Genomic DNA, 21,835 nt, shown 5'->3' with positions numbered 1-21,835 from the left:
TCTTGGTGCTGAGCGGTCGCACCTGCAGTTTCGCTCAAGGGGCTGGGCAACTGCAGGAGCTCCTCTTCGGAGGATTGCTCCTTTTAGGTCACTGGCTGACCAGTCTCTTCCACGAAGTGTTTCTCTTTCGTTCGCGAGAGAGTACACTCATAGAGACTCCTCTTCGGAGGTTTCTGCTGTTGCTGTTGGCCTCCCTCGCCGTAAGGCCCACCGTCCGCCTCGTCGTAAGGGCCTCTCATCTCCCTATAAGGGTGCTTGAGGCGCCTTTTTGGATCTCCGTTTGCAGCCTACAACTCCTTTTTCTCGATCTTCCGCCTTGGTGCAGATGGACAGCAGTCTGATCTCGTCTTCCGACGGGCAACGGTCTTCCCGACGGACAACGGTCTTCCCGACGGACAGCGGTCTTCCGACGGACATCAGTCTCCCGGCGGACAACGATCCCTTCGGGGCAAAGGGTTGCCCCCACGGGGGTTCTTCCCTTGCGTGTCAGGGTTTCCCTGCACGCCCTTCTGCTGTGTTCTCTCCTGTTCCTGCTCAGTGTGAGCACACAGGCGCTCTTCTGCTCAGCAGCGCTCTCCTGTTCGTCAGCGCTTTCAAGATGATCATCCCTGCGGTTCCTGTTGGTTCCTGTTACGCGCCCTGTGCGCCCACGTTCGCCCTCGCGATCTAGAACTTCGGTTCAGGTCGGGGTCAAGGACTCTTCTTCTTTGCGCAGGCTTCCACGCGTAGCCTTCTGCTCGTCAGCGATCATCAGCTCGTCAGCGATCATCAGCTCGTCAGCGATCATCAGCTCGTCAGCGATCACCTGTCTCTCGGCGATCCATCGCCCACGTGTGTTACAGCCGGCACGCCAACGTTCTCCAACACTTCTGAAGGAACATGGTTCGCCAGCTACTAGCTCACCTGCGCATACTGATCGCCATCGCGCGACCCTCAACTGCGGATGCTGATCGCCATCGCGCGACCCTCAACTGCGGATGCTGATCGCCATCGCGCGACCCTCAACTGCGGATGCTGATCGCCGTCGCGCGACCCTCAACTGCGGATGCTGATCGCCATCGCGCGACCCTCAACTGCGGATGCTGATCGCCGTCGCGCGACCCTCAACTGCGGATGCTGATCGCCATCGCGCGACCCTCAACTGCGGATGCTGATCGCCATCGCGCGACCCTCAACTGCGGATGCTGATCGCCGTCGCGCGACCCTCAACTGCGGATGCTGATCGCCGTCGCGCGACCGCACACCTGCGGATGCTGATCGCCATCGCTCGACCCTGCGCATGCTGATCGCCATCGCTCGACCCTGCGCATGCTGATCGCCATCGCGCGACCCTCAACTGCGGATGCTGTTCGCCATCGCGCGATCGCCCACCTGCAGATGCTGCTCGCCAGCACATGCTGATCGCCATCGCGCGACCCTGGCATGCTGATCACCATCACGCGACCCTGCGCATACTGATCACCATCACGCGACCCGGCGCATGCTGATCACCATCGCGCGATCGCCCTCCTGCACAGGCTGCTCGCGATCGCTCACCTTCGCATACTGCTCGCCAACGCACGATCGCTCACCTGCGCATACTGCTCGACCATCGCGTCGGCATAACACAACGATCGATCGCTTGTTGATCCATATCGCCAGCGGTCTTCCTCGCCCACGCGGCAGCGCGTTTCCTCGCCATCGCGCTAACGCTTGCGTTCGCCGCCTCGGACTCTCTCTCATCCACCTGCCCACCCTCACGACCGCTCGCCCGCTCGCCCGCGCAACCGCTCGCCCGTGCAACCGCGCGACCACTCGCCTGCGCGTCCACACGCCCACGTGCCTGCACGTCTACGCTCATGCTCTCCAATGTTCGCCCACGCGCGAACCAACGGTTTTTCCATCGCGCGGACGGATGGTGTTCCGTCGCGCTAACCTACAGTGTTTCTTCGCACAAATGTCGGCTTATTTCTTGCAGTATCCATTGCTCGTCTATGGGTTATCGCTCGCCAACCACCAGGAATTTCCGTCGCGCGAGCTCCAGGGCGTTTGCGACCACGATTCCCAATGGGGTTTTCGCAGCATGACCAGCCTGGCGAGTTCTTCTGGAGCGTATTTCCAGAACACGGCCTCACCCCGTAAACACAGAGCATGGCACTTGCAAGAATAGGAGAAACTTAAGGGAGATCCGAGCAACACTCCTCTTTCCTGAACCTGGGTTAGCCCTTCCCCGTCATTCCCTGGAAGGATTTTTGGCGGGGGGGCTTTCCGTTCGAGATTTCTCCATCGGACAAGGGGTGACTGCTTACCTCTTCCTCTGGGAGCTTACCAGGTTCTTTCCCTCCTCGATTATGGCCCGAGGTTTGGTTCAAGGAAGCTACAGGAAGATCAAGGGTACTTTCCTCCTCTCGAGCTCAGGCACCTTGGCCTTTCGTCGTTAAGTATCTAACTTGCGGACAAGCTCGATGTTGTACCATCTGGACGCGCTGACTGAGGGCTTCCTTCGGGTGTCTCGTCTGTGGAGGTCGACGACCTCAGACACCCTTCCATCCTTGAGAAGAGTTTGTTTGTGCCCAAGGACAGAGACTTAGACAGCTGCTGTGCGGAGTAAATCGACTTCCGGTTTCACTCCTCCAAGGCGCTTTCTTCCAGGCTCTGCAGGGCTCCAGCGCCCTTTTCTTTCAACCACGTCGCCCTAAGTTATCGTCTACGACAACTGGGACAAGGTGTCCAATTGCAGTTTCCTCCTGTCAGGAACAGATGGCACGGGAGACTCCCCCGGGGGGGCATAGTCCTAAAAGGAGTTCACGAACTCTAGGATTGCAGGTTTTTCGCTGGGAGGATGCTTAAGGTTACTCATCCGAATGACAGCTTCCCGATGCCCATTCCCGCACAATCTCTGTGATTAGCCAAGGATATCGCGCCTGCCGTCTCTGTCAGCGAATTCAGTGTCTCTGAACCTCTATGCCATAGCGTCAGCAGAGTTGCCCGGTTGGGCAGAATGATCCATACCTTAGGCGAAGGTCTTCCTTAGGATCATCGACGGCTTCACCCCCGGCCCCCTCAGTCGATCCTTTCTTGTAAGGAAGGATCTGAGAGGGGATGTCCATAGTCGACCTCTCAGCCCTGATCAAGTTTGTCGAACAAACTTCGGCCGGCGTAGACCAGCAGAATCGATCAGACTGGTAACGAGGCGACAGGACTCCTTAAATCCTGGATCGGAAGGACGGGTACTTTCAGTTTCCATTCCATCCATCTTCCAGGGTGCTCGTCGAATTCAGCCTAGACTGCAAGTATTCCTGCTTATGATGCAGTGTGGCTATCCCGCCGTGGCATAGCAGGTTTGTTTCCCCAGAGAACTCTCCCTGCCTTCCTCTTGGCCGCTCAGGTGCAGGCTTCCGCCTCCTCTGCTGTTTGGAGGGCTGGTCAACTCCGGTAGGCTCGGGTTTCGACCTTCTTCAGCGCCGGGACAAGCTTCCGGATGCCTACCATGAGTGTGGGCTCATGGTATTTTGCTTGGAGCCTTCCCTTCCTCTGCCTCAACATCTGGAGTATCTGGCCATGATATTGAGTCAACGGCCTTACCACGTTGGAAACCCCGCTTCTCGTCCGTCCAGCGAGGTTAAGCAACGTCGGTACTTGGATGGGTGACCACCTGGGGACACCAGATTCTGTTACCACATCCTCCGAGCCTTCCTTTCGGTTGACTGTGGCAAGACTGAGGAGAGTCGCAGTACCTGTTCTCAGTCAAGCAGAGCTTTCAGCCCTACCTTGGAACGTTTCCTAGTTCTCCTTTCCTCATTGACCCGTCTATAGTCCGAACGGTCGCCTCAGGATAAGTTGCATGTGGGGCGATCCAAGTTCCGGTGGCTTCAGGCAATGTTCAACCGGACTCCCTGGACCTATGGGACCAGCAGAACTATTAGACCTGCAATGGGTGTTGACCTATGGAGCCTCTTGATGGTAGTGGATATTCTCGTCCTTTTCCCACATTCTTGATGCGGTTCTCGGACTCGTCAAAGGAAAGGGGGGGGGGGCATGTTCCGGTCCAGGCCCATGGTCAAGACCTGAAGGATACCTCTCCATCATTCAGGCAGGCTTAGGGGCCTTAGTCTGGCCCCTCTTCAGATCCTACAGCTCCTGCCGAGTCGCCCCGTTGCGCGTCGACTTCATTCTAACCAGCAGGGGACGCATTTTCACACCTTCACATCTTGCAGTAGAGATACCGGGATGATTGAGATTCTCTCAATACCACCATCGGCTCTCTCATTCCAGGCAGGGGAATGTTTCTCTCAGACTATCCGAGCAGAGCCTCGTAGAGAGAGTGTACCTGGGGGTCTTTGACCTTGGGTAACCAGCAAGTGCTGGTCTGGGGGACCTGATCGCGACAGCTTGGAACCTCAAGCTTCTGCTATTCTTCCCCCCAGTCTCAGACCCCGAGACTCTGGCAAGATGCATTCCGGTGATGGTGGGACAACTTCGACGCCTGCGTCTTCCCTCCTTTTTGTCTGTGGACAATGGGTCTCAACAAGACCAGGTTGTCTGTCAACCTTTCAATGGGAGAGCTCCACTGGGACTATGCGCAGAACGGTTTCTGGACCCTCTGCTTCCCCTGACGGAACTCCCGGGAGAGCTTCTCCCACGGCGCAGACTACTCAAGCAACCACACTGCGACATCTCTCCCGAACCGGGGCGTCGCTTCGGCTTCATGCCTGGAGACACTACGCTTCCTCCTCAAGAAGAGACAACCCGCTACAGTCGCGGTACGGAGGTCACGTCATCTGCGATAGTCATCCACAGGGGTCTCCCAGGCAAAGTGAAGAGTCTTCGGTGGTTGGTGCTGTGGGAGATATACCTCTTCCCTTGAGGCCTCTTCTCCAGCAATAACGGTCTTATTGCCTTTCGGCGGGAGGAAACTCCTTTCCGCTCTCGGCAATGAAGCCTGTCGCTCAGCCTTTCCCTGACCTTCAGGCTTAAAGGAATAACTTTTTCCTGCCCGCTTGATCTATCCTCGCTCATGCGAAGCTACGATCATCCCTGCCCTAGTCGGAGGAAGACCTCCAACTTGGAGCATGGCTCGGACTTTTAGTCCTTTAAGAGATCTTCTCAAGACCCTTTTACGACAGGCCTCGGATTGTATTCCGCCTTGGGTCTTCTGCTCACTCTGGCCACGGCCAGTGTGTAAGCAATCTTCTTGGTCTCTTACTACTCCCCCCTTTCTAAGGAAGAGGGGAAGGCAACATTCAGGCTCGCTCCTGAGTTGTTGGCTAGACTCAGAATCTGAGGGTCCCGGCCCTTCGGTCCGATTCATTCAAGATTTCGAGTCTCCATTCTGTGTCTGATGTCCCAAGACCTTCTCTTTCTTGCCAGTAAAGTTATCGAGAGGTTAGCGCTGGGAACAGCTGCAGTTTGTCCTCAGTTGCAGCCGATTTGGGAGCACAAGGAGGACATGGGGGGGAGAGTCACCAGTATACCTCTTCAGCCCGGACTCAAGGACATTCATTCGACCTGTCTCCAGACCCTCCCCCGTCACGTCGCCCTACAGCACGATGTTGGATACATCGCAACGTCCTTCGCCTTCGAGTAATACTACTCTGTGACGCAGGTGCTACAAGCTGGAATCTGGAAGCGTCTAATGACCTTTGCAGCCCGCTTCCTGCAGGGCGTGACCCACAGGAGTCTCGATACGTTTTCTATCGCTCTGTGGTGGCTACACAACAGCTGGTCTAACCTCAGGCTCCTTTTGGGACAGGTAGCAGAAGGTTGAGGGCATTGTTATCAGGTTTTAGTCTGCATGAACGAAAGAAGTATGTCTGGCCCTTACTTCTTTCTTCATCATCCCCTCTACGGGGAAGCAGCATCCTGGTCTCTGCATAGCTGACCTCGAACCTCTGCAGGTAAACCATGCTTCCTTGTGTTCCGAGTATTGAGTCAATACTGTCGCGTCCCCCATACCCTGACGAGGTGGTATTGGGAACGTCCTAACCCAGAGTTCCTTCTGGAACTCCAGGTCAACTGCCTAGGACGGGTCACACTTCTTCCTTCACACACAAGCTTACGTAGGCCACATGGTTCCTTGCGGAGCAAGGAACTTGTGAGGTGCAGGGACTCCTTTTCTCGAGTGCGACTCACTCGGATTCTGAGTCCCCGGGTAAAGCCAAAGCCAGTATGGCTGGGGACTTTCCACCCTTCCTAAGGGGTAAGTCACCCTTTGTAAATAGCGTGGTTTGTATTCCGGTTACAGAACAAATGACAAATTCGAAGATAATTTGTATTTTTCCTAACCATACAAACCTTAGCTATTTACACATATTTGCCCGCCAGCCCTGTCCCCCAAGACAAGTCCTACCTCTAAGTGAAAGTGAGTATTCACCTGTGTGTGAGGGGGAGGAGGGGTAGCTAGCTACCACTCCCCTACCCCCCCGCTAACTAGCGCGGGGGTAATACACCCTCGTTAAATTCTAATGGCTCGCCATTTCAGCTACGCTAAAAGGTAACCCCTTTGTAAATAGCTAAGGTTTGTATGGTTAGGAAAAATACAAATTATCTTCGAATTTGTCATGTTTGTTCCGTAATTAGAGTACAAACCTACGCTATTTATTAGGGGATATTACTTTTAAGCAAAGCTGAAAGGACGAGCCATTAAAATTTTAGCGAGGGTTAACTACCTATTCTGCTAGTTAGCGTGGGTAGAGGGGTTAGCTTGCTACCGATCCCGCTCACACACCAGTGATTTAGCTCGCTTTGCTTTTGGCTCGGATGGTGTATGGTCGTTGCCGTTCTTCTTCCTTCGCTTATTTGGACTGCCATTAATGCTTTTGTTTGTGTTTTTTCTTTTATTTATGTGTGTGTGTGTCGGTTGACTTCTGCGGCCATGCGTACTTGCCCTGAACCCAAGGTCGGCCCTGCGGAACCTTCATGTCAGCCGTTGACACCGATCGTCACACCCTTTGTTTCACCTCCAGAGGTCAACGGTGTGATAGTGGTAACAGGTGTAGTGAGCGTCGGGACTGGTCTGCCTCCCAGTAGAAAAGGTTTGGGCGACGGTGGAAGAATTCGAAGCAGGATATTTCTCCTTTGAAGGTTTCTTCGAAAGGGGAAAACCCCAAGACCTCGTCCTCTGCTTCCCGAAGCTCCTGCTTGTTCGGTCTCTTCCGAGAGACCGTCGAGTAGTAGCATAGACCCTTTAATTTACAGCCAACCCCAGTCCTCAAGAGATGGTGTTGCTTCCCCTAGCGAAGCGGCCCCACCTCTTCCCCCAGGTGAGGCCTTGTCTCTGTCTCCTTTTGTACAGGTGTGGTTGTCCTTGGGGCTTCCGGGTCTGCCCTCCAAGGACTCCTTGCTGCGCTTCATCATCTGTGTTCTAGTCCGCAGCCGTCGTCGACTTCGGAGTTAGATCCTCTGTGGTGCATCGACATGGTAGTGTCTGAGGCGTCTCCTGTGGCTGCTGCCGACGCCCTTGCACCTTCAGACTCTCCAAATGTTTCTGCTCATCCTTCGAGGGGGAAACTTAGTCTTTCTTCGGTCTCTTGCGAGTGTTTCTCCTCCTCGGGGGAGTTCACTCATAGAGACTCCTGCGGAAAACTGCTGCTTCTAAAGGTCAGCTTGCTGATCCCCCGGCCCCTAGAGGGCATTTTCGAAGCAGAGCTCACCCTCCGCTTCACTTTAGAGGTGGCCCTTCACCATCAGTGAAAAGGCGCCTCCTTGGCTCTTCAGCCTCTTTCTCGCAGCCGTCTCTCACAGCGGGTCCTGCGCTTCAGTCGTCTTCCGTCTCTCGACCTTCGCCTGTTCCTGGACCTTCTCCTGACGACACTGCAGCTAGTCCTCGGACTTCAGTCCTGGACTCTTCTGTGGATCGTTCGTGATCCCAGTCGGTGGATGTTCGCCCTTCCAAAGGGCAGATCTCAGTTCCAGTTCAATCTTCATGCTGACGTGCCGTCAACGTTCCTGTCGCCTAGTCATCAACTGCCTGCTCGTACTGCACCTCCTAAGTGTTTAGCTGCGCGCCAACGCTCTCCAGCGTGCCAGCCCCCTCCAGTGCACCAGCGCTCACCAGCATCACGTCTGCGCCTTCTAGCACTTCAATGCTTTCCAGAGCACCAGCACTCTCCAGCCCGCCAGCGCTCTCCAGCGCTCTTTGGTGCCTCAGCACTTACCTGCTCATCAGTGCCTGCTAATGTCTCAGCAATCTGATTGCTGGCGCTCTCCAGCGCATTCTCGCTGGTCTAAGGACCAACATTTGCCAGCTCGCCAACGCTTGCCAGTGCACCTTTGCTCGCCAGTGCAACAGCGCTCTCCAACTCGTCAGCACTCCCCTGCACAGCGCCGTTCTCCTGCACACCCGTGCTCTCCAACTCACAAGCACTCTCTTGCGCACCTGCGCTCTCCTGTGCGCCAGTGCTCTCCTGCACGCCAGTGCTCTCTGGCTCGCCAGCGCTCACCTGCCCGCCCACGCTCACCTGCACTCACATTCTCCTACTTAGCGTCGTACTGTGCACCATTACTCCCCTATGCACTTGCGCAAAACCTGAGAGTAGGGTCTACAGGCTTCAAGACTCGGAGAACTTCACAATAGAGATTGTGACAGGTCACCATCGTCCCGTTCCCCTCCCAGCTATCGCATTACAGCACAACCACCGGGGAAAGGGAAGGGCACCACAAAAGGGTTCAGAATCCCAAAGATTCGATCTACAAAGTTGGACCCACCATCGCAAACATCGGCTGAGACTTCACAGGGAACCTTTGGTCCCTTTCCCTTCAGGGGATCTGTCCGACAGTGCGTCTGTCAGCAAGCAACCTTGGTTCGGTGCCATGGTGACGCGATCACATCCACTAGGATGAAGCTAACTCCTGTTAGGCCTTCAAGGCCCGCCCTTCCTGTCTCTCCCGCCGGACACTCTTCTACCTCACCTCTGCCGAGGGAGTTGTGCGAGGCCCAAACTTCCTCCCCTCTTCCACCTTTGAAGGAAGTTTCTCCTCGCACGGAGAGTTCTCCACCACCGACGGAACTCAGGAGGGACAGTCCCATCCGGCCTATGTTGCTTGAGTCCTACTTCCTTTCTCGAAAGGAATCTAAGGACTCAAAGACTCTCCCAAAATCCTCCTCAAGGACCTCCATGCCTACAGGAACCACCAGTCACCCTAGGGATGCCCGCGACCCACCCTGAGAGGAGCTCTCTGGGGTGGAAGAAGGAGACTTCACTGCTAGTCCCACTTCGGAGGGGGAGCAGAAAGAGTCAGAACATGCATTCTGGAAAGTTCTGACTCTTATTAGGGTACTCAGTGTGTTTACGGACCCAGAGATATCCCCACATGAGGGCAAAGACACAGTCTTAGACCATGTCTTTGGCACTCAGAACCTTTGTAATACCAGTGCAGCCCTGCCCCGGTCTCAAGGGCTAAAGGGTGCATCGCCTAACAGCTCCCTGAGCTCTCCGGCTCTGCTGTCAAGCTTCTCCCACCTCCTCGTGTCCAGCAGAGGAGGTATTTTGAGATCTTGGAAACGAGCCACGTCCAGCTCTTCCTCTCCATCACTCTGAAAGAGCTCACCAAGGGAGTCTCTAGAGAGGCTCTCCAGCCTTCAGGTCTCATTTTCGGCGTCAGAGATCCTCAACCAGGAGAAGGTCATAAATTATGCCATGCAGGCTACTGCATGGCTTGATCTGTGGTTGGGGACCCTGGGAATCCTGGTTCGAAACAAGGATTTCTCCAAGGAACGCACCAGGAAGACGATGGAAACTTTCCTTCTTTCAGGTACACGCACCATCGAGTTTCTTGCCAATGAAGTCTCGAACTTATGGGCAAACACCATTCTGAAACGTCGAGATGCGGTGTCTGAGAGATTCCAGCAGGTTCCAAATGCCGAGATCGCGAGACTCAGGAACTCCTCTTTAGAAGGGACCTCTCTGTTTGAGCAGAAGGACGTGGAACATGCTGCTGAGAGATGGAGGAAGTCCCATCAGGACTCCCTCATCCATAGGGCTTTGACATCCAAGCCCTATAAACCACCAGCTCCTCAGCAGTCCCATCCAACGAAGATCATGGTGAATAAGATAGCAGTGAAGACAACGGTGTCTAAAAAGCCCTTTCTGACCAAAGACTGGAAAAACATAAGTCCTCCAGGGGAGGAAAATTTCCTAGAGGGAGCGGCCGAGGCCGTAAATGCTTGGAAAGGCATTCCCCCTGCTTGTCTACCAGTGGGGGAGGCCTGCAAAATTGCTGGGACAGGTGGAAGCAACTCAGGGCCAAGCCCTGGACAATCTCCATGATTCGTTCAGAGTATGGCATCCCGTTCACAACATCTCTCCCTCCCCTGATCGGGAATCCACTGTCAATAGACTCCTTTCCGATTGAATCAGCAAAGGGGTTAGCCCTCCGTGTAGAAGTCCAGACCCTGTTAAAGAATGGCGCTCTCCAAGAGGTCCTCGACGAGCTTCCAGGCTTCTTCAGTCGACTTTTCCTTGTGAAAAAGGCATCTGGAGGCTGGAGACCCGTCATCGACCTCTCAGCTCTGAACGAGTTTGTCAAGCAAACTCCGTTCAGCTTGGAGACGGCAGACACAGTCAGAGAAGCGGTAAGACCACGGGACTTCAAGCGCACACTGGACCCAAAGAACGCGTACTTCCAGATCCCAATCCATCCATCTTCAAGGAAGTACTTAAGATTCAGCCTAGATAACAGGAAATACCAGTTCAAGTCTTCACCAGAGTGTTCACCCTAGTATGATCTTGGGCACATAGGATTGGTATCCGTCTCTTCCGTTATCTTGACAACTGGCTAATCCTAGCCAACTCGGTGGCAACCCTTCTTCAACACCGAGACAAACTTCTGAGGCTTTGCCAAGATCTGGCGATCATGGTAAACCTCAAAGTCTTCCCTGATTCCTATGCAGAGACTGGTATACCTAAGCATGATAGTAGACACCAATCTACACAAAGCCTTTCCATCATACGGCAGGATAATTAGGCTGAGAAAGGTTGCAAGACCCTTTCTCAGACAGAAAGAACTTCCAGCCCAGACATGGTTGTGTCTTCTCGGACACCTTTCATCTCTGGCCCGTCTAGTTCCTATCGGTCGCTCCAGGATCTGACCTCTCTAGTGGCGACTCAAGTCCCGGTGGAATCAGGCCTTCGACTCCCAGGACATCTTGATCCACATGGGATCAGAGGAACAGACTGACCTCGAGTGGCGGGCGTCAAACGAGAACCTACGAAAGGGAGTGGATCTTTTCGTCCTGCCCCAGATTTGATTCTGTTCTCAGATGCTTTAAAGAAAGGGTGGGGTGCCCGCATGCTGCACCACACGACCTCAGGCCTCTGGTCAGAGTCAGAAGAGTACCTTCACATAAATCCCTTGGAGATGAAGGCCGTCTTTCTGGCCTTTCAACAGTTCCACCAGTTCCTGGCGGGCCACTCGGTGGTGGTGATGAACGACAACACCAGAGTAGTAGCTTACATCAACAAACAAGGAGGTACCTTTTCGCAGCCCCTATCCCATCTAGCTGTAGAGATACTGAAATGGGCCGAGATTCACTCGATACTACTATTGGCACGCTTCATTCTGAGCTAGAGGAATGTGCTCGCCGGCAACCTGAGCAGAGTGTCTCAGATAGTGATTACCAAGTGGTCTTTGGATCATCAAGTAGCCAACAAAGTCCTGACTTTGTGGGGTTCTCCGACTGTGGATCTCTTCGCAACGGCCCTGAACTTCAGGCTCCCATTGTACTGTTCCCCAGTCCCAGACCCCAAAGCTATCTGGCAAGATGCATTCTATGGGACAACATGGACGTTTACGCCTTTCCCCTGTTCTGTCTGATGAGGAGGGTATTCAACACAGCCAGAACATCGGTCAACCTCTCAATGACTGTCATAGCTCCGCTATGGCATAATGCGGAATGGTCTCCGGACCTTCTACACCTCCTTACGAAGTCTACAAGAGAACTCCCTCCATGACAGGATCTACTCAAACAACCACATGCCAACACCTTCCACAAAGCCGTAGCTTTGCTATGACTTCACTCCTGGAAACTATCCAGCATTTCCTCACTCAGAGAGGATTTTCGTAACAAGTTGCGAGCAGGATGGCTGGATACCTACGGAAATCATCAGCAGCAGTCTACCAGGCAAAGTAGATGGTCTTCTGTGGTTGATGTCGTGGAAGGGGTATCTCTCCCCTCGATGCCACTATTCCACCAATAGTGGAGTTCCTCATGTATTTGCGTAAAGAAATACACCTTTCAGTCTCGGCGGTTAAAGGCTATCGCTCAGCCTTAAGCTAGCCCTTAGCTTAGACTCAACGGAATGAATATTTCCTAATCGTAAGAACTTTCCTTACTCATACGGAGTTACGAACTTACTTGTCCTCATGGAATGTGGTTCGAGTTCTCAGGTCTCTAAAGAGATCTCCCTATGAACTATTACTCCAGGCAACAGATCGCCACCTCACTTGGAAGATGGTGTTCCTACAAGCTTTAGTTTCGGCCAAGCAAGGTAGTGAACTTCATGATCTCTCATACAACATCGCCCATTCAAGGGGACGGGGAGAGGTAACGTTCAGCTTCGTCCCTGAGTTTGTAGCCAAGACTCAAAATCTAGGAGTAGCGGATCCCAGATACGACTCCTTCCGGATTTCGAGTCTTTGTTCTGTAACTGATGACCCTGATTATCTCTTACTCTTCCCAGTGAGGAGTTTGAGACTGTACCTCAAGAGAACAGCCACAGCCCATCCCTGTGTGTCTGCACTTTTCGTCAGCAGAGGGAGGAATAAGAGGAGGGTCATTAAGAATACCATCTCTGCCATGATTTGCAAGGTCATAGGCCTGAATCTGAACCCTCCTCCTTCACGTCACCCCAGAGCCCACGATGTCAAGGGCATAGCTACGTCTTTGGCTTTAAAAAGAAACTTCTCTATGAGCAGGTTCTACAGGCTGGGGTATGGAAACGTCAAAATACGTTCACAGCCCACTATCTGCAGGACGTGACCCATAGGAGGCTCGATACATTCTCTATCGCCCTGTGGTGGCTGCAAAAAAGCTGGTATAAGACCTGAAGCTCCTCATTGGACAAGTAGTAGAAGGTTGGAGGCACTGTTATCTGGTTGTAGTCTGCGTGAATGAAAAGGTTTGACTGGCTCTTATTCTTTTCTTTATCCTCCCCTCTCTTGGGGAAAGCAGCATCCGGGGTTTTCTGCGTAAGCTGACCTCAAACCACAGCAGGTAAACCATGCTCCAATGTGTTCCTAGTATTGAGCTGATACTGTTGTGTCCCCATACCCTGGCGAGGTGGTATTGCGAAAATCTTAGTTACAACAGTTTTTTCCTACAAAAGACTCGTAATAACTTTTACCTGGACAGTCACTCTTCTAAACATCTCAACACACAGCTTGTTTAGGATGTGGACCTTGCGTAGCAATATTTAGCAAGCTGCAGGGACTCCTTATTTTTGGTACAAACGTATTGAAAATAAGGAGCCCTGGGTAAAACCAAAAGCCATTTTGGCAGAGATGTTCACCCTCCTAATGGGTGAGTCACCCCTAATAAATAGCGTAGGTTTGTATTCCAGTTATGGAACAAATGACGAATTTGTAGATAATTTTTAATTTTCGTAACGATACAAACCTTCAGTTTTTTATACAAACTTACCTGCCAGCCCTATACCCCATGAAGTCCTACCTCAAAGCAAATTGAGCTAAATCACCAGTGTGTGAGTTGGAGCTGTAGCCAGCTACCCTCCCCTAACCCCGCTAACTAGTGGAATGGATAGTTAACCCTCGGTAAAATTTTAACGGCTCATCCTTTCAGCTTCGCTAAAAGTAATAACCCATAATAGATAGCTACAGGTTTGTATTGTTAGGAAAAATACAAATTATCTCCAAATTTGTCATATTCACATGTTTTAATGGTAATTTTTTTTTTTTACCACTCAGCCTTTACCATTTGCAGGGGTTAGCATAACAACACAAGCTGAAAAAAAGCATGAATAATTGATGTCCTTCAATAGTTAAAAAACTTTGTGTATGTCAGCTTTAAGAGGAAAAACACAATTTATAGTACTCTATTCATTGTAATATGACACCAAATACAGGAAAGCATTTGTGTAGTTGAGAGATAAACTACTGTATAGAATAAACAATTAACTCAAAGATACGTTTTAGCTTTGTTATTAAATAATCTTTTACGACTCCCACTTATACTCACCAAGTTCTTGATGTAACTTTTCAGGTGTGAAGAATTTCTTTGTAACTTAACTGGTGAGAGGAGTTTTTTGTAACTTTTCTGGTGTGGGGAATTTCTTTGTAACTTTCTTGTGTGAAATTTCTATGCGTGATGAATATAGAGCTTTTAAATAAAATTTGGAATGGAAAAGTAATCTTACCAAAAATATTAGTATTACAGCATTAGCTAAAGTCATTATTGCTTGAATATTGATTTAACTCATTTCAGTCTTGAGTACAGTTGGTTATCGGTTATTCTAATTATAACAGTAAAAGAATTGCGACATTTGTTAAATTTGCACAATGTAGCTTATATTTTCAATTTTTATGCGTATATTTTTTAACCCAAAGTGCTGTGTGGTCTCCCAAAAGATAAGTTTTCCCTTTATCAAAACTCCTTTATTAACAGGCATTTTCGTGTGATTCCTGCATTAGTTTATCTTCAAAAATTTGCTAGTGACAGACGTCACATGAGAGACGAGGATGGAACTTGGAAACATCCACCACCATCAAATCCTGCAATTGCTACATCAGGTAAGATTCACTTATCTAGCAAGATCATAAAGAAATTGGGTAGCATAAATTGTAGGAATTTTAGGTAAATAATTTTTGTTCCGTCACTAAATATAAACCAACACTATTTTTAGGGATATCCATCCCCTATAAACAGAGGAAGCTGGATAAAAAGTGATAAGACTCTTAGCGAGGGTTAACCATCCACCCATTTGTTATGGGGGGGGGGGGTTAGTTGCTACCCCACTCACCCAAACATACACACATAACACACCTGGGGCTGAGAACCCACTTTGCTTTTGACTCCCTTGGAAAACGGACGTTGCCGCTCTTCCCCCTTACTATTATTGACTTGCCATTACTGACTAATTGTTTTTTTTTCTTTCTTTTCAGTGTGTGTGTGCTCTCTCCTTGGCTATTCTCATGCAGACTCGTCTGGGACCTAAGGGCCGCTCCTACTTGACTTTCATGTCCTCCTTGGATACGAACCCGCATTTGCTGTGTCCTTCCTGTCGTGAGTGGCGTTGTGACCAGGATAACACCTGCCCTGAATGCCGGGAGTGGTCTGCCTCCCAGTGTGACAAGTATGGGTACCGGCGTAAGAAGTAGTCCAAAAAGGATTCTTGCCTTTGGGGTCTTCCTTGAAGTCGAAGAAACCTAGGTCTTCTTCTTTGACCCCCCGACCTCTCTCCGAAGTTCCTGGGGAATGATCAAACAGAAGTATAGACCAGTTAACACCAGGTCAACCTATGGTCTCGAAGGATGGTGCTGCTTTCCCTCGAAAAGCGCTCCACCTCTACACACCGCTCGTCCTTCCAGTCGTCAGTTGAACCAGGTAGGAATCTTAATCCATCCTTTCAGACTCCTAGGTCAAGACATTCAGCACTGATCCTCCCAGGGGATCTGTCGGCCAGCTTCGCGGTCGGCAAGGAACCTTGGGTTAACGCCCTAGTCAGGGCAGTGAGCTAGGCGGCTATAGGAGTTGTTCTACCACATCAGTCCACCAGTATGCCGAGGATTCCTGTGGAAAGGTCAGCTTCCTCTCCTGCGTACCCCAGACACAAATTTGCGGTCCCACCCCTTTAGGTTCCTTGAGAACTTTCATCTCTCCTCTTAAGAGGAAGTGAGGAGTAGCTGAGTTAGGTGCGGGATGCCTCCAAGATTCTTCTCGGATCAAACGGACTCCTGTTCAGACATCCAAGCGAAGACTGAACATCGTTGACCCCACTCCTCCGCGGGTAGGCACATTTCCATCGTCTCCTGAGCCAAAATTCTCTCTCTTTTGCAGAGAAGAATCTCTATCAGGATATTTTCTCAGAAAGGAATCTCTGGGAGGATCTTTTCACCCCTTCCCCATAGAGGTGGTTCCCCCCTGAACAACGACCAGTGTCCAAGCCTTACCGTTCGGATGTTGTTCTTTCAGCAAGAGAGCGACAAAGGGAAGAACGTTTGAAACCTTCACACCTTGAGTGAGTCAAAGGATGCCAAGACTGTCCCCAAGTCTTTAGCTAGGACATCAATGCCTCCCCAAGAGAAGCCTAAACGATCTTCACCGATCCCTGCAGGGTCGTCAGCAAGTGTTATATGTATGTTCTAGATTCTACTTTGACGACACCAGCCATCTGATGGGCGAGAGCTATAAAGTACAAGATGTGTCGAGAATGGGTCCGTCTCATGGCGTCATGTTGCGTAATGCCGGTCTTTGGTGCTTCTCGTCTGTCAGGAACATTGGAGAGTATCGGTTCCCTGTATATAAAGGACAGGTGCTGAGCGAAAGGAGGAGTGTAGAATAATACACCGCTGGTATTTGGAGATATTTTTCAGCTACACCCTCTGTGACTGAAATATAGTGACTACAGGTAGTCGTCGACTTTTGACAGAGATAGGGACCGAAAGATGCGTCATTAGTCAATTTCGTCATATGTCGAACGAAAAAAGTAAAGTTTCCGTAGATTTATTATGATGCGTTATGATTCGGCAATTATCTCGATCATATTTTACCAATATTTTCTTACTGTCTATCATTATTCCATTTTCTTGTTTCATAGGATATCATATGCTCTATTAATGCATTTTTGTGTTCTATTTTTCAATTTTGGAAGCTTTTTACCAGTGGTTATGATCAGCTGATCTGAAGTGCCGCTACCTACCGTACATAGGTATGGCATATTTGTTATATAATTTCTTAACATATTAGAAATATCTTTATGATGAATATTACATTAACGCCATTAGGTATAATGCGAAATTGTTGAAGCTCTTTCTCTGTGCGTGTGTGTGCTTGCTCTTCCAATCGCATACGGGTAATTCATATTTAAAGCTTCATAAAGTATTTAATATTTAGTTCAATATTAAGCCTTCATATTTCTTTAGATATTATTGTGTTTAATTGTGGTTTATTAAAGCACGTGTATTTTATTTTCAATTTCTTGATCATATCAATAATCAACAAATACTTTTGATTTACTTTCGATTGGCATCAGCTGATCTCAAGGTCACGCTGCAGTATTACAATTATGCATACATATTGTGCGAATAACATTGTTTTATATAATTTTCTTGACTTTCAAAATCTCTTCATAATGAATATTACTACAGCGCCAATATGTTATAGGGTTTCACATTTTCCATAGAGTTCGTTTATAGACCTTATTATTAGTTATATATGGAATATGCACACACTCTCTCTCTCTCTCTCTCTCTCTCACTCACTCTCTCTCTCTCTCTCTCTCTCTCTCTCTCTCTCTCTCTCTGTATTTTGATTTTTAATTCTGTTAAATCTTTGTATTTCTTTGAAAATTATTAAAATACTTTTTATATCCTTAGTCGATGTTTCGATTGTGGGAATAGTAACACATTGGAAGGAAATCACTTGATTTGCCTCTCGCCTTCCACCAGAAATATGACCTCATTAGACTTTTTTTTCTTAAATTTACGGTAAGTTGTACTAATCTCATAACTAATGATACAGACCACTAAAACACTTGATATCGTTACTCGGTGTTTCGATGAAGGGAATGCTATAATAAGATTACTCGGTAACACAATGAAAGGAAATCATTCGGTTCGTCAGTGTGCTTAAGCCAGATGCATGACGTCACAAGACACGTGACTTAAACTCTACGAAGAATGACTTGCAAAATATGTAAATTCCTTTTCTTTTTTCTCGCAAGAAATGAAAAGAAAATACTAACTTACTAAGCAAAAGTATTTCATTTTTATAATGTAAATGGAAATATGTTATTTTCAAAAAAATATTTGTCCTATTAGTATACATTCTTTAGATAAATATCAATCTATTATCAGAGATTAAATAAAACTAGTGTACGGTCAAATTTACGCTACGTAGTATTCATGACAACCGAAACAGAACCACAAAATACTTTGTATCGTTACTTAATATTTCGATAACGGGAATACTAATACTAATCGTTAGCCTATTGGAAGGAAATCACTGTATTGCCCGGTCACTTTCTGCCAGTGATAGGACTCACCAGACATATAATATGAACTCAACAAGTATTAAAACTTTTCTTAAATGTATTTTTTACTGAAAATAGATACTGTATGTTACCAATAAAAGAAAATAATAATTTACCAAGATAAATCAGTTCATTTTCCTACAAGAAAATTGATTATTTTCAAGGAAATATTCGTCCTATTTCCGATAGACTTGTGACGTTATCACCCTGAAAAAATCGTCGTAAAGTTGAATCGTCATAAGTCGCTTAGGTCGTAAGTCAAGCACTATCTGTACACACAATGATAGAGTATTTTGAAGAAGACAAAGAAGTTTGAAACTTTCCTTATTCATCATCCAAAGCCGTGATCCTGCATTTCACCTTTTATATCCAATACTATGCAATGCCATTTGTCCCTTGCTGCATAGAAGTTTGGGAAGTCAACTCTCGACCTACTTCTTCGTAAGAACTTTATATATTATTTATTAGTTTCTGGTGTGCCGTGAGTATTTGGTGGATCTTGTGTCATGCTGTAAATATTTATGTTAAATCTTAAATATAGTTATATTTTCTGTTTGCTGGCTATCATTTTCATTTGCTGTTAATGTTTTGCTATTGTTTGGTAATCTTTTTGAGTAGATTTGTATAATCTATTTCATGTACGATAGTTGAACTTAACAGCAAGCGATGCCCATCCTTCAAGGGACAACCTCAATCCACCACAAGAGGAGATATTGTGGTTAGATGACTAGACGAATGATTACGACTATCTCCCGAAAGCTGCCAATACTAAGCTATTGGAGGCAGAGCAGAGGGAGTTGGAGGATGCCTTCTGGCAGGTCTTGGCCTGCATGAGGGCCATCAACGGGTTGTCTGACCCAACAGTGGCCACTCAGGAAAACAAAGACAGTCCTAGACCATGGCTATAGTACCCAGAAACCCCCCAAGACCAGTGCAGCCTTGCCCTGTTCTAAGGGTCTGATGAGTGCCCGTTGGAAGGTGTTCTCCCGGATCGCCGGCTCCTCCAGCTTCTCCAACTGGGCTCTTCCTCTAAGTTTCTTCTGCTGCCTTTTGTGCAATAGAGGATAGTATTCTGAGGTCTCCAATGGCCCCCTTTCGGCATTGCTACTCGACCACCCCCTAGAGGCTCTTACCAGAGTGGTCCCCTTCGAAACAGACTCAGTACATTCGGTCTTCTTTCGGCCTTAAAGATCCTTAGTCAGGAGAAAGTTGCGAAGTATGCCATGCAGGCTACTTTGTGGCTGGATCTCTGGTTAGGATCAGTGGGACATCTCATTAGGACCGAGGTCTAGTCCAAGGAGACCACGAGGAAGTCGATGGAGACTTTTTCTATTATCGGGAACTCGAACCATTGAGTTCCTCTTCCACCAAGTTGTGACCTTGTGGGCTAGCATGATCCTTTGGCGAAGGGACTCAATAATAGAAAGATACCATCGACAGATCCCACTGAATGATCTAACGAGACTGAGGAAATTGGCTGTGGACAGTTCCTCTGTTCAGACCGGAAGACGTTGACCAGATGGAGGAAGTCAAACCAGGACTCCCTTCTACATAGAGCTCTGACATCTCATGCCTATTGACCTCTTGCCACAGAAAAACCAACAACAACCCCTGATGAATAGAACAGCACTATGACGGCAACGAGTAAGGTGTCGAATAAGCCTTTTCCAGCCAAAAAGCAAAAAGGCTCCGTCTCACATGGAGGTAAGAGTTCTAGAGGGGGCGGCTGAGGCTGCACTTGCTAGGATGGGCAATCCTCTCACTTGTCCATCAAATGGGGGATGCCTGCAACGCTGATGGCAGAGGTGGCTGCAGCTTGGGGCCGAACCTTGGACTGTCTCCGTGATTTGTTCAGGGTATTGCATCCCATTCATTCAATCTCTCCCTCCACTGAACAAAGATCCAGTTCTATCGAGCTCCTATGCGAAGGGATCCACAAAGAAGCTGGCCCTCCGGGCTGAAGTCCAAATCATGTTGGAGAAGGACGCTCTCCAGCAGGTCCTCGACGACTCCCAGGCTTCTTCAGTCAACTCTTTCTTGTGAAGAAGGTGTCATCGATCTCTCAGCTCTGAACTAGTTTGTCAAGCAAATTTCCCTTCAGCATGGAAACGGTAGACACAATCAGACAAGCGGTAAGACCACAGGACTTCAACGTGTACATTAGATCTCAAGGACGCATACTTCCAGATCCCAATCCATCCGTCTTCAAGGAAGTATGTAAGGATCATACTCGACAACAAGAAATACCAGTTCAAGGTGCTGTGCTTCGGTCTTTCCACAGCACCTCAGGTCTTCACAAGAGTTTTCGCCCTAGTGTCATCCTGGGCTCACAGATTCATCATCTGTCTCTTGAGATATCTGGACGACTGGCTGATTATAGCAAACTTGGTAGCAACCCTTCTTCAGCACCGAGACAAACTTCTAGAGTTTTGCCGAGATCTGGGAATCATGGTAAATCTCGAGAAGTCGTCACTGCTTCCCTCTCAAAGACTGGTATACTTAGATATGATCATCAACACCGATCAGCAGAAAGTTTTTCCATCAGCCGACAGGATATTGAGGCTGAGGAAGGTAACAAGACCATTCCTCAGATAAGAAGAACTCCCAGCCCAGCTATAGTTGTATCTTCTAGGTCCCTTGGCATCACTGGTCCGTCTAGTTCCCAATAGCCGCCTCAGGAGGATCCGATCTCTCCAATGGCGGCTTAAGTCCAGGTGGAATCAGTCCAACAATTCCCCGTACATTCTAGTTCCTATAGAACTAGAAGAGCAGATGGACCTCAGATGGTTGGTAACAGATAAAAATTTCTGCAGTGCTGTCGACCTTCTCATCCTCCCCCCAGATTTGATGCTCTTTTCTGATGCATCGAAAGAAAGGGGGGGCCCCACATGCTGCACCACACAGCCTCAGCCCTATGGTCAGAGTTTGAAGGGTACCAGCACATAAATCTCTTAAAGAGATGAGGGCAGCCTTCCTAGCCCTCCAGCAGTTCCCGACAGGCCACTCTGTGGTGTTGATGAGTGACAACACCACAGTAGTGGCTTACATCAACAAACAAGGCAGTACCTTTTTGCAGCCCCTATCCCATCTAGCAGTAGAGATACTGAGATGGGCAGAAGACAACTTGGGCAAAACGAATAAGCTCGCGGACGGTGTCTGGTAATTACATTGCCGTAATTTCATTGCGGTAATTACATTGTGGTAATTACATTGCATGGTAATTTCATCTCATGCATTTTCACTGCATTATAAATACATCGCAATATATCACATCGTCTGTAATTTCATCCTCAGTTAAGTAAACTGCTCAAAGCCAAAAATAAATGAACAATAAAACATAAACGTCTAATTTGATATTGTAATAGTTGTTGATGGGATCTAACTATCTAACTATTCACAAACAGCCAGCTTGTCTAATTTATTATTGTATTAGTTGTTGAAGGGATCTAACTATCTAACTATTCGCAAACAGCCAGCTTGTTGACTTTTCCTAAAACAGAAATTTTCCGTTCATTTTAGCAGCTGGTCTTCATTTGATAATAACTCGGACTAAACCCTCAAGATCCCTCTGGAGTATGTTGTAAGTACAAGGAATAGGAAAAATGTAATTGACAATGGTCATCTATTTGTGAAAGAGAAAACAAATGGCA

At 48.7% G+C, this 21,835-nt stretch overlaps 1 protein-coding gene across 11 annotated transcripts in view; it reads left to right on the top strand.

The window, feature by feature from the left end:
• Window positions 1–21,835, top strand: part of tun (tungus) — a 285,848-nt gene that overhangs the window by 246,271 nt on the left and 17,742 nt on the right. For all 11 annotated transcript variants that reach the window (XM_068383106.1, XM_068383102.1, XM_068383098.1 and 8 more), the window contains one exon: window positions 14,600–14,724. In XM_068383106.1, coding sequence (XP_068239207.1) covers window positions 14,600–14,724 — 125 coding nt within the window. The remainder of the gene's footprint in view (window positions 1–14,599; window positions 14,725–21,835) is intronic.

Source organism: Palaemon carinicauda, chromosome 11, assembly GCF_036898095.1.
Source record: "Palaemon carinicauda isolate YSFRI2023 chromosome 11, ASM3689809v2, whole genome shotgun sequence".
Lineage (NCBI taxonomy): Eukaryota > Metazoa > Arthropoda > Malacostraca > Decapoda > Palaemonidae > Palaemon > Palaemon carinicauda.
The sequence above is the reverse complement of the archived record's forward strand: the minus strand, read 5'-3'. Positions and strand labels throughout refer to the sequence as shown.